Source organism: Plecotus auritus (genome assembly GCF_963455305.1).
Source record: "Plecotus auritus genome assembly, chromosome: 9".
Classification (NCBI taxonomy): Eukaryota; Metazoa; Chordata; class Mammalia; order Chiroptera; family Vespertilionidae; genus Plecotus; species Plecotus auritus.
The window spans coordinates 92605650-92619156 of record NC_137783.1 but is presented as its reverse complement, the minus strand read 5'-3'; the positions used below and the strand labels follow the sequence as shown (position 1 = coordinate 92619156).

Below are 13507 nucleotides of genomic sequence, written 5' to 3'. Positions count from 1 at the left end.
TTATTGGTGGGTTCCACATTTGTGAATTCGCCTGTTCACTAAAATTTATTTGTGACCCCCCAATAAATTCTTGTGGTGCCTTTATGAACATTTGCAGATATGCATAAGGCAGCAACAATTTTGTGTCACCTGATATTCATGTCAAGCAAAACCTTGCTCTGCAATCTTATGTTGTAAACAAATGTTCTATTTGTCGTTTATTTAGCAATACTTTTTTTTTATTTTAATGCTTTTTATTGGTGATTTCGCTGTTTAAAATTTCCCCCAACAGTATCTGAATGCCCAAGAGTCCTTACAGAGGAAATATTTGTGTTAGACAAGCTTCATTCAGGCCTGAGTGACAGGGCTGTTAGCTGTGAATTCAATGTTAATGAATCAAAAGCATATATTAAATAAGATGTGTTTAAATAGAAACACATGTAAAACAAGGTTCTGTATTGATCTGTTGATGGAAATATTGTGGCCAAAGGTGAGGTGGAACCCAGCCCTGTATTTCCCCGACGAACGTGGCTCAGTATTTGTTAATTCAGTGTTTGCCGTGACTTTCTAGGACATAACTACTGTGATTAACGAGAATCAACTGTATCTATATTTGTACATTGGCATATGCACAAACCACAGGCTTTCTTGAGATCTTTCAAAGTGGGAAAGCATACCAAGGAACAGAATGATAACATATGAAATCTGGAGGAATGTGGGTGCGTGGGTGTTTGCACGCATGGGCATGTGTGTGAGGTAGTTACTACCCAGAAGGAAATTATAACCGCAAGGGGCCCTTAGGAGTCTCTAACTGAGCCTGCCCCTTACTCAGCACCCAGCAGGGCTGTAGAGCAATGGCTCCCAAGAGTGAGCCATGGGCCAGTGCTGGGCTTCTTGCAGCATCACCCACTGAGTGCTTTAAATTCGGATTCCAAAAGGCCAGCTCCCCAGGGAGATGCTAATCGCAGCGAGGTTTGGGAAGCACTGCCCCAGAGTACACCGCATCACTCAGAAGCACTCAAGGTTTTTCTACTCTAACAATTTTAATTTCTGCTGCTTCTGATTTGCAGACATGGAGATATATTTATGAACCACACTGAAAACTGGATTGGCTCTCAGTACAAGAAGGTGGTTTACAGGGAATACATCGATGGAGAATTTGTGGAGATCAAAGCCCGGCCACCTCGAGAGGAGCACTTAGAACTGCTGGGTATGGTGCGCGTGTACACACACACACACACACACACACACACACACACACACACACATCCGTTGGATTTACACCTGAGAATGGAGGAAAGGAACAGAGTAGCCTGCCTGCATTCAGCCAAGTGCAACATCTTCCTGCCCTCCCACTTTCAGGGAGCGTGCTGTGTGCGCAGCCCATCCAGCACATAGTCAGATGGACAGAGCGCTTGCATAACTTCCTCAAGGTCCTCGATTACCCGTGCACAGGACCATAACAACACACATAAAAATAATTCTGATGAAAGGGGAAGCCCTTATGTGAGAGGGGTGCTCAGGGTGAAAGGCCGGGTTTCCATTTGGATCATGGCCTTAGATCCACTCTGCCTGTCTGATGCCTGGGCCTGCCTGACCCTGCCATCAAGTTAACCCTCCCTCCCTCCCTCCCTTCCTTTCTCCACCTGAGAATCCCCAAACCTGATCCCATCATGAAGATGTGATCTCAAGGCAGAGGACTAATCTAGATGACTTTCTGAAATCCGTTCCCATTTTTAAATGCACAAGGTAACTTATGTGCCTAACATGACTTTACGGAGTGCTTTTTAATATTACAATAAGGGCCCACGACTGCTAGCTCGATAAATGATCAAATGCCCCACCCAGCCACACCACACCTTCACCACCTATTAATATTGGCACACAAGCTTGCTTGTCACACTAAATGAAGTCAGGCCCGGTGGGAGCGTTTCTTCTTTTGAGACTTGTGTGTGTCAACTGAGCTCTGAAGAAAAGGTGCTGGTCCTGCCAAGGGAGCTGGATTGCCCCTCAGAGAGCCCCAGTTTGGTTCTGCTCAGTAAAATGACACAAACGATGACTCTATCAGAGGCAAGTCCTGCAGCACTTCAGCCAGAGGAACAGGAGGCCCATCTACTCCTTTCCTGCAGCTCAGGGTGAGGCGTGCATCCTGAAGTTACAAAAGGCACAAGGCAGGCACAGTACTGCTCATTACTGCTCCCTGTGACCTACCAGGCCACAAATCCAAAAGCATTCACTGTTACCAGTGCAGCAAGCCTGTGCAATTTAAGTGGTAATGAATAGACAAATAGTGATTTTAATTTAGGCATACACATGCCCTACTTGTAATTATACCAAACTTACTGCTTAAAAATATGCCTAGAAATTTCTTTGCTAGCTTTATCATTTTTTTCACACTTCCTAATTCGCACTATTTCCTTCCAAAGATAATAATAGTCCAACAAATGATAGATTTTTTTTTTTAGGTCTTTCTCAGAAATTCCATTAAAACCATGGTCTGAATCAGTAATGAATGGATAGGTGTGGTCAGACCTCCCTTTCATGAGTATATCTCCCCATGAATGTAGAATTCAATAAATGCCCAAGAATGTGAATAAATAGGGAACTGGTCTCAAGTGCTTCCAAAATGGGAGTCTGTTTCCATCCCCATCAAAGCGGTGCCTCAAGAATACCACTGTGTGTGTAATGCTCTGTCAGTGTGGTTGGGGGCTGGGCAAACTGCCTGGGCCACTAAGAGGTAAAAGGCACCTGGCATGGGCGATGGCATCCCATAGTCATGCTGGCACAGGCTTCCCCTGTTTTCCATTGGCACACAGGCTGGTTGCTTCTAACAGAAATGTGCATAAATGAGGACTGAAGAGAGCGCATCTCAGCTATCCAAATATTGAGAAACAGCGTTGGACATGCATTAGTGAAATCACTGTATTGATCATAAATCAATATATAAATGTTTACATTTTTTTCTTATCTTTCAGATTCTTTTTATACACGTTACTTCATTGTATTATTATTATTATTATTATTATTATTATATCCATTTACCAGATAGTGAGCAATTTCAGACTTAACAAAAGTTACACGTAGGGAGATTACAACTGAAAGTCTTCATATTGTGGATATGACTTTTCCTGGAGATTATGTCTAAGCAGTAGTAGAAATTTAAGCATTTATTACTGTGTTTCAATGCACTGAAATAAGCACTTTCATACATTATCTTATTAAATCCTATGTTAAAAGCATAATTAAACCCATCTTATAGAAGAAGAAGTTGAGATTCAGGCAGGCCTTGACTATAAGGCCTCTCTAATAAGTGAAGGAGGCAGGATTTGGGCCCAAATTGGTACAATTGCCAAAACTACATGCTCTTTAATACTACATATATGGCCCTCTAAAGGAAATACACTAATGAAGAAGCTAATATTTATTTTATTTTGCCATATACTACTTACATTTAAAGTACTTCAGTGTTGAAAAGAGCAACGATAATGCACACAGACCTGTGTTTTGCCTTTAGGCCCAATGATACATGCTGAGGTGGGTGACTCTATCCTGATCATATTTAAGAACAAAGCCGATCGGCCCTACTCCATCTCAGCCCATGGTGTAGAGAACACAGAGAGTGGGAAGCGACTCCAAGTGTCCACGACAAAGCCAGGTAAGTTACCCCAGAGATCTGCTGCATCCTGATGAGGATATCAGATTCAACTCTTCTCTGATAATTTCTGATCTCATCTTAATGTTAATGCATTCCAGCCATCACCTAGTCACTCCCAATATGAGATTATCATTCATCCAATGACCAAATGTTTGTGGAGGTCCTATGGTCCATTAGGGACCTAAAAATGTAGTAAGACGTGATAATACCTAACACGTATTGAATGTTAACCTTGTGCCAGGTGCTATGTTTTATATATTAAAAAAAACAACACAACAACTAATTTATCCTTATAATAACCCAGTGGGGTAGACACTAACAATAGTTCATTAAATCTGATACCATTAATTATAATGTCCATCATTATTTTATCTGTTTCTTAAAAAAGAAAAAGGCATGCTGCCAATTAAACTTTAACATGCCACTGATTGAAAAACACATCCTGACTTCAGTTATATTAAATTGTGAAAAATGTTTATCCTATAATTGATGAAATATGGTATTATGTCCTTTTAACAAATGACAAAAGCACAGAGGAGTAAAGAACTTGACCAGGTCATACATTAGTAATGAGGGAACCCCAGTTTGTTTGATATTATAACCTGACCTCTTAACCACATAGTTCTCTCAAGATGCTTCAAATGAGTATGGGAGGAAAAAAAGCAAATAAGATCAATCATTTCAGTAGTAGTGTGGGTTATACATGATGAAATTCTAAGTAGTGAAGAATTTTAAGGATATGTCTGGGTGTGTTTATAAAAGTTCCAGAGAAGGAAAATTCATACAGGCTGATTAATTACTTAGAAACAATTAGGAAAAGGAGTAATTAGGTAAAGCTTTATAAAGGAAGTAGAACTCCAGTTGGGTTTTAAAAGATAAACCGAACCCAGCTGGCGTGGCTCAGTGGTTGAGCATTGACCTATGAATCAGGAGGTCATGGTTCGGTTCCCGGTCAGAGCACAAACCTGCATTGTTGGCTCAACCCCAGTAGGGAGCATGCCGGAAGCAGCTGATCAATTATTCTCATCATGTATATTTCTCTCTCTCCTTTTCCCTTCCTCCCTGAAATAAAAAGATAGATGAAAAAATAAATAATGCCCCAGAGGGAGAGAAAAATCTCATAATTTAAGCAGCTTCCCATAACATTTACACAGTTGAAGTGTGGTTGTAATAAATGTGAAGAGCTACTGTGACCTTCAGTGACGAAATTGACAGCAACCATTGGTATAATTACAGGGGAGTTATATTACTTTTTACCTCTTCTGTGTAGTAATATTGTAATACTTAATACTATAGTAATTACAATAAAAGTCATATGAACTTTAAAAAAATAAAAACGCATAAAAAGGAGAAAACAAAACAATCTCATGCATCACTAGAAACATCAGCAAGGTACCTCCTACCTATACAAGCGTGCAGCTGGGGGAAGGAAAATTGTAATTGGCTGATATTCTTCTGCCACACCCCACTCCACCCCATCCCCAGTAACAGAAGCCTGTATTTTGCTGCTTCGAAAAACTTCTCATGAACATCCTAAATGTCTATCTGTAGGAAAACAGTTAAGTCAATGTTGGAATATCCTTACAATGGACTATTATGCAGCCATTAAATGAAATTTAAGAGTTTGAATGACATGGGAAACACTGGTGGTATCATGTTAAGCAAAATACAAGTATAATGGGAAGGCCCGAGGGAAATAAGCCAAAATGTTAATAAAGGTTATATCTTCGTGATGGTATTTGAGTAGCAGAGTGATGCTCTTTTCTACTTCTTCACATTTTGTTGTACTTTTTAGATTTTCTATAATGAATGTGTCTTACTTAGATGAAGAGGGACATGTTTTAAAATGGGTCAACAAGCCATTAAGTTATTCATTTTTGATGGTTGAAAGCATCTGGGCGGGGGGGGGGGGGGGGGCGGGGGCGGGGCTGGGAGAGAAAGAAAGGTGCCAATCAGGCATTGATGGGACTCTGGTAGGGCTGTGGACAAGTTGGGGTGACCTTTTGCAGGCTGTTGTGCCCTAATGGTGAGGATGTACAAGGGACACAGCTCCTCTATGCTGGCTGGCCTTCAAAGAATCCTTGATGTGAGGTTATGGGAGTGGGGAGAAGAATGATTAGGAAGTGACAAAGGGGCATTTTTCTTACTGGAAATCAGAGAGAGAGAGAATCCCCACAGGGTCTGACAGGCTGAAAGGTATGGGAGAGCCCAGAGGTGAGGGTAGGAGCAAGAAACTAACTTTGGGCAGGAAGTCCAGGCAAGCTGAAGAAGAGTAATCTTGGGCATGCCTGAGATAAGGAGGCCAGCATCGTAAGAAAACTAAGCAGCCCCTATCTTCTCTTTCAAAATTAAGTGACTCAGAAAACATTTACTGAGCATCTTCTTTTTATTTAAGGCTGTGCTCTCTGCTGGATTGTTCCAACTTTAATCATACTACACCTGTAGCCACTTGCATTTAGGAAGCTAAATATCAGCGTTTTATCTTGTGATTAACAAGGCATAGAGGCCATAATGAAACTTAATGGAAATTAGACCTAAAGTTATATTGCTAACCCACTGGTGTATGAGTACTTATGGAGCAAAGTTACACGTAAGCAGTACTTTTGTTTTGTTTTGTGGCTCACATTCAGCTATAGGTTATTTGCCCTGATGTGGTGGGGTGGGACACAGTTCAAAAGGAGATAATGATTTAAATGTGGCTTTTATTGGAGACGTTTACAATGGGATTATCTTGCTAATTCATGAGTATATTTATGACTCCTCTGCAAGGCTCTGGATTGGCCACGGGGGGTTGCACAGGTATGGTGCCTAGCAACAGGCAGTGCACACATTTGTTATTACCATAGTATAGATAGAAATTAACATTTATTGACTGCCTTCAATGTGAGGCACTATCCTAGGTGTTTTATTTCCTTTAATCCTCACAACAGTCTGAAGACTGGATAACTACCCCACTTAATAAGTAAGGAAATTGAAGGTCAGGGAGGTTAAGTAGTGTGTCAAAGGTTGGGTAAGTAGGAAGTCATGGAGTTGAAATTTGGAACCAGATCTCTCTGGTTCTAACAAGATCTCACCTGTTTGCACATTAAAATCACCCGAAAAGCTTAAAAAAAATACCAATACCCTAGTCCAGACCTCTCCCCTCCTACTCTAATTTCATTGGTTTGGGATGAGTCCTGAGCAGTGAGGGTTTGCAAAGCTTCCTGCTGATTCCATAGGAAGCCAAAGCTGAGATCCATGGTAATTCAAATGAGCTTGAGCATAGCTCTTGGGAGAGAGACATGACATTTGAGGGGAAAAAGCAGTGAGGTATAAAATAAGTATTCATTTCCTAAATAAACATCAATTGATAATAGAAAGAGCAAACTAGAGGGGAAGCTCTAGTCCAAAATGAAATATCTGCCACTTTGAAACAGCAGAAAATCAAGATGTGAGTTTAATGGGAACATTTCTAATGAATGGGTACTTCTCCCCAGCAAGAAACATTAACCAAAAATATATAAAGATCTCTTTGTAGTATTTCTCCAGCTAAATCGCCTGGAATAAGAGGTAACATTAGTAAATCCTTTCTATTTCTTCTCATTCGTTTCAGGAGAAATAAAAACTTACATATGGAATGTCCCTAAAAGGTCAGGTCCAGGGCCATCTGACCCAAATTGTATTCCATGGGTTTACTATTCAACAGTAAACTTTGTGAAGGTAAGAAGGAGAGAGCAACCAAAATACTCATAGTAATATGGCTGTAAGTTGACTATTAAGTTATCACAATTCTGGTGGGTATATGTGAAGGGTGTCACGGTTTAGAGCAAGGGTCTCAAACTATGGCCATTTGTTTACATTTCCTATGGTTGAATTGAGTAGTTGTGAAAGAAACAGTATGGCCAACAAAGTAAAAAATATTTATTATCTGGTGCTTTGCAGAATGTAAGTTATTTGACTCTAATCTAAAGTATGGGGGGAAAGATCAAATCAAATCCCAATGTTTTAATTATCACATTTAGAATTTACAAGGTAGTTTATGTAAATATGTAGCCATAAAATAAAAATATTTTAAATATAATTTATACCATGGTTTTTGATGTGGATCTACCCTTTTTAAAGGCATCACCACTGCTATCTGGGTTCAGGAAAAGAAAACACATGCCAAACATATTAACTGAAACTATAAACCATTTGAATAATAAATAGGCTAACTTTATATAGAAATGAAAGGCAAGATTCACTACTGATTGAGTCAGAGATGTATACGGTAAAACAACTAGTCTTTAATTATGTATCATAAATCAAAGTCCAAACTAAAGTCACATCTGTATATAGAAAAGGCTAATATGCAAAGTGTCCCCTCCCAAGTTCAACCAGGAGACCGGGAGTTCAATCACTCGCTATGACGTGTGCTGACCACCAGGGGGTGGCATGGAATGAAGGGAGGCCCCTACCAGCAGCCAGAAGGCCCTGATTGGCCCTGATTGCCAGCCAGGCCTAGGGACCCTACCTGTTCATGAGTTTTGTGCACTGGGCCTCTAGTATGATATAAAATTTCAGTAGTGCCCATTGTTTAAAAAGTAAGTGATTCTCTTAACCTTCCTCTTAAATATTAGATGGCTGCATTATTGTCCTTGAGTTGTACTGGACAGTCAAGGAGTTACAGGGTGACATTAAAGACAAAAAATAAACTTATATTTTGGAATTATGGGAAATGTACACTTATTCATTTATTTCTTTGTACATCCCCCAAAATATTTATTGAGCACTTGTACTATGAGCTATGCAAACATTCTTGTCTTGAAGGACTTACATTCTTTGGGGAAAATAATACATATGCACTCCCATAATTATAACAAAATTCTGAATCTGGTGCGTTCTATAGGAGTGTCGGGGAAAGAGAGTCTAGGAAGAGAGAGCATTGTGAGCAAAGCTGAAAATAGGAAAGTCAGTGTGTTTGGGAAATGCTGAGAGTCCCATTTGGCCAAATGGGTAATAAGAAAGGAAAGCAGTGGAGGAGCTTAAGCTAGAGAAATCCATTGGGGGAGCTCCTGAGGAGTTCAAGGACCTGTCGAGGATTTATATTCTATTCAGTAGGTCGTGGAGATTCATTGAGGGCTTCTAGATATGGGAATGATGAGGTTAATCTGATGGCAGTCCACAGGATGGGCTGGAGATGAGTGAGCCAGAGACCAGAGAGGGGCCGATTTCCAGTCCAGGGTGAGGTATTAAGGTCCTACACTAGACGGGTGGCAGATGGACTGGAAAGGAAGTCGCAGAATGGAGAGGCATGGTGAGGGAAAATAAATGTAAGGTTTGACAGTAAATGAAACGGGATCAACTGAGAAAGAAAGAGGAATTAAACACTGAAATAAAGTTATCTGATCTAAATGACAGGTAAATCATAGCACTGTTTAACAGAAATAACTTCCTTGTAAGAAAATGACTTTGTTACAAGTACTTAATCTGTATTATTAAATTATTTAAAGGCTCTTCTACTCAGTTTTATTTTCTTTCAGGATACATATAGTGGTTTGATGGGCCCTCTGATTGTATGCAGAGAAGGAGTGTTGAATGAAAAAGGAAGAAGAAGCGATGTCGATTATGAATTTGTTCTCTTGTTTTTGGTATTTAACGAGAATGAATCTTGGTATCTGGATGACAATATTAAGAAGTATCTCAATAAAGATCCACGAGATTTTAAGCGTACTGATGATTTTGAGGAGAGCAACAGAATGCATGGTATATCAGAGATTAAAAAAGAGATAAGCTCATAGAAATTCCTGTAACTGTAGGAGGTTCCAGCCTCCTTCTCTGAGCCCTTCCCCACCCCCAGGTGCTCCTGGACTGAAGCAAGTCCTCTAAAGCTTTCCTTCACAGGGAACCAGTCAAGCCATTGGATGGCTGCCAGCAAGGTCCAGCCAGGCTGTAGACCAACTGTTTTAGGAAGCTCTACCCCTGAATGCTGGGATCCCTAAATTTTAAGACTATGAAATAATTCTTTAAAAGTGAATCATCACTTATTGGTATATTTCTCTAAGAATACCTCATAACTTCTAATTGATCAAATTTAAGGTCCTGATTGAACTGTTTCTAGGACATAAAATACCGTCACCAAATTTCTGTTTTAATGTGTCTTTATTATTTAATTCTATGTAATTTAGGGTAGTTTTATTTTTAAGCAGGAGTAATGTGTTTCATTGACATGTTTGTACTCTCTCATCAAGATCTACTTTTGACCAACGGTATACCAAAAGAGGTCACAAAGCTGGTTAATTGCTAACAGAGATCAGAATGAGCCTGATCTCTGGCTCAGCTACTCTTTCTCCTACCCATTTTGCTTCCTTCTCTCAAAAGTTTCTTGGTATGCTCTCTATTTTTAATGGATTAATTCATTTGGTTGTGTCATGATGCACAGAATAAAAACAGCAGAAAGTGAAGGAGAGTCCCACATCACGTCAATCCATCTTGAGCTTGCTTTGGTCCCTGTGAAGTCATGGGCTCCGCTGGTGTGAAGCTGTTTAGAGAGTCAGCCAGGCTTAGAAACTTGCCCCAAGGTAGTTCTCAGAAGTACATGTTAAGGAAATAGCTTCTAATTGGTTCAATTATGACTTATCTGAACTTGATTCTCTGTGCTTTTGTCCACTCAACTGTAGAATAGTATAAATCTGGCTACCTCACAAATGGGGCTGTAATCTACTCCACAAAGAGAATATACTGAATTAACAAACCAACAACACACACTGCTACCCAAGATGTAGCTTTCAAAAACAAACTGCTATTCTCTTTCCTAGCAATCTGCGTATAAGGATTTCTTAGGAATGTGAATTTTGGGACTAGAGTGGTGGGGACATTGGCAAGTGCAAATGAGATTGTTCCATTTTATCAGGCAGGTGAGAACATTGGTGGCTTAGAGATTGACTTGAACCAGATTAAGGAATGAGCATCTCCTCACTAATCAAAAACTATTTTCTCTTCACCATCCTAGCTATTAATGGAAAGATTTTTGGGAATCTCCATGGCCTCATCATGAATGAAGATACAATGACAAACTGGTATTTGTTAGGAATGGGAAGTGAAGTGGATATACATACCATCCATTATCATGCTGAGAGCTTTCTTTTCAAAGTAAGTATAAGGAAAATGCTTTGGGGGAGGAGACATTTTGAACCAATAAATTCAATGCATTTCCACTATAAAGTAAGAGGTTTATTTGGCAATAAAGCTTGGGGGAGGAGAGTCAATATTAGAGAATAGAACAGAATAGTGTGGTTATAGCCTACCCCTGGTAGGTATTTCTTAATATGTACATATATTTTATTGTGCATAAAAAGTCCACAAAGACAAACAAAAAACCTCTCCAAGCTTCAGATGAGAGTTTTTGTATCTATGGTCATGAAGAATATTGGTAGTAGCTTTATTTTCATGTAAACTATTTGTCTTGGTTTTGGTATCAGGGTAATAAGTTTAAAGTGTTCCCTCCTCTTCTATTTTCTGGAAGCTATGTTTAGAATTGGTATAATTTTCTTCTCTAAAATTTGGTAAAATTTGCCAATGAAGGCCTATGGATGTGGAGTTTATTTGATGGAAGGTTTTAATATAATTTCAGTTTTTTTAATAGGTAATCTGAATAGTGATATTTATCAGTTTTTACCTTAAGGACTTTGTCCATACCATCTAAGTTGTAGAATTAATGAACAGTTGTTCACAATATTCCTTTGTTATCCTTTTTAATGTCTATAAAACTCAGTAATGTCCCCTCTTTCCTTCCTGATATTTGCAATTTGTGTCTTCCTTCTTCTGCTTTTTCCTCCTTGGTGAGTTTGTCTAGAAGTTTGTATTAGTTATCTATTGCTACATAATAAATGACTCCCAAATTTAGTGACCTAAAACAATAATCGCTCATCTCAATTTCTCGGGGTCAGGAATCTGGGAACAGTTTAGCTAGTTCAGTGGTCGGCAAATTCATTAGTCAACAGAGCCGCAGTTTGCCGACCACTGAGTTGGTTCTGATTTAGCACCTTTCATGAGACTGCAACCAGATGTCAGCTGGAACTGCAGTCATCTGACTTGACTGGGGCTGCAGGATCCACATCCAAGCGCACTCACAGTGATGTTGACTGCAGGCTTCAGTCCCTCACCATGTGGGTATGGCATGGGAGCTGGCTTCCCCAAGAATGAGCAGTCTAAGAGGAGAAAGCAAGAGAGAGGGTATAAGACAGAAGCCACTGTCTTTTATAACGTACTCTTGGAAGTAGAATGCCATCACTTCTGCCATAGGCTGTTGGTTTCCTAGACCAACTCTCATGCAATGTAGGAGGGGACTACAAAGGTTATGACTACCAGGAGGTGGGGATTTTTGGGGGCCATTGTGGAGGCTGGCTACCACAAGTTTATCCATTTTATTGATCTCTTCAGAGAACCAGCTTTGGATTCCTTTATCTCTATTATATTTCTATTCTTGATTTTATTGATTTCTGTTCTTACCTTTATCATTTCCTTCTTTCTGCAGATAGATAAATCTTACCGAGAAGATGTGTATGACCTCTTTCCTGGGACATTCCAAACCATCGAACTGTTTGCAGATCACCCAGGGACATGGCTGTTACACTGTCATGTATCCGATCACATCCATGCTGGCATGGAAACAACCTACACAGTCCTTCGGAACATAGGTATACTGTTGCCTGCAAGTGATGCCAGGGGATAGGCTTCCTGTAGACCCTAAAAACAGGAGGCATGAGACCCCCCAAGGAGCTCAGAGTCAAGCAAGAGAGACAGACATGTAAATAATAACCGTAATAAAATCTGCAACATGCCAAAATAGAGTGCAGAGTACAGGGCTCAGTGACAGCAGTAGGAAGCAATGGTCAACAGTCTGGGGATATGAGCCAAGGTTCCACAGAGGCCATCATGTTTCTGACGGGTCTGAATGGATGAGTAGAAGCTTGAAAGGTGACTGGGGTCGGAACCACATGTATAGTGGAAGGAAGAGTAACACTGAGAATCCAAGAAAGGCTTACAGATAACTGACGGGGCAAAGTTCTGTTTGGTGAAAGGAAATAACCCTTGAAACAACTCATGTCATGAAAAGAACCTACTTCTATTGTTTATAAAACAATCAACTTGCCTTCTTTGTCCAGACAACAGGATTCCTTACTCCACCAAGTCTCCTTCTGGAGGAGCCGCCCATCCAGCCACCACCGTGCCCTCCCACGGTAAGGACCCCTCCCTGACCCCTGTGTGGGAATGATCAGTCTCACGCTCCAGGGGAAGCAGGGGCCTGACACCTCACTTTTCTTTTTCACAGAAGAGCCTGTCAAGGAGCAACTCTATTTCTTTGGCAAGAATCTGAGTCCCAGAGGAGCTAAAGCAGCCTTGGTCATCCTATTCATCATCGGACTCCTCCTCCTGATCATCACCATGACCCTCTCCCTCAGACTGCGCTCTGCACGGAAGCAGGTGGCCTACCAGGCGGTACAGTCCTGTGCGCTCCCCACCGACGCCCTGTGAGTGGCTGCTCTTGCTCCGCAGGGGAACTGGACAAGGCATGGTTCACCAAGGAAGGTCCACACGGTACCCTGGATGGGCGCTGATCCTCAGGAACACAATCAAAGCAATTTGCTTTTAGTTATTTGTTTTTAAATGGGCTGTGAATAATCCTCGGGTATAAAATACAGAGAGAGGAGAATGGGTGTGATTGACTGTTCTCAGAATACATTTGCTGAAGTATGGATTCCCTTTGAAAGATGTCTTTCGTTTCCAGCTCTCACACTTCTTAGATTAGACAGTGAGTGCTTCCTTAGGTAACCATCAGAGTTTTCAGATGGACAGCTTCTGGAAAGTTAGACTGCCTCAGACATCTAACTGGAATAGCACTAATTTTTCAAC

The 13507-nt window shown here is 40.5% G+C and overlaps 1 protein-coding gene across 1 annotated transcript in view; it reads left to right on the top strand.

Moving 5' to 3' along the window:
* HEPHL1 (hephaestin like 1) overlaps window positions 1-13129 on the top strand; it is a gene marked incomplete at both ends in the record, with an annotated part of 57195 nt that extends 44066 nt beyond the window's left edge. Inside the window, 8 exons of the mRNA XM_080643248.1 lie at window positions 1050-1189; window positions 3494-3634; window positions 7227-7333; window positions 9136-9358; window positions 10605-10744; window positions 12129-12291; window positions 12760-12834; window positions 12927-13129. Of these exons, the coding sequence (XP_080499374.1) occupies window positions 1050-1189; window positions 3494-3634; window positions 7227-7333; window positions 9136-9358; window positions 10605-10744; window positions 12129-12291; window positions 12760-12834; window positions 12927-13129 (1192 nt within the window). The remainder of the gene's footprint in view (window positions 1-1049; window positions 1190-3493; window positions 3635-7226; window positions 7334-9135; window positions 9359-10604; window positions 10745-12128; window positions 12292-12759; window positions 12835-12926) is intronic.
* Between the last annotated feature and the right edge of the window lie 378 nt (window positions 13130-13507).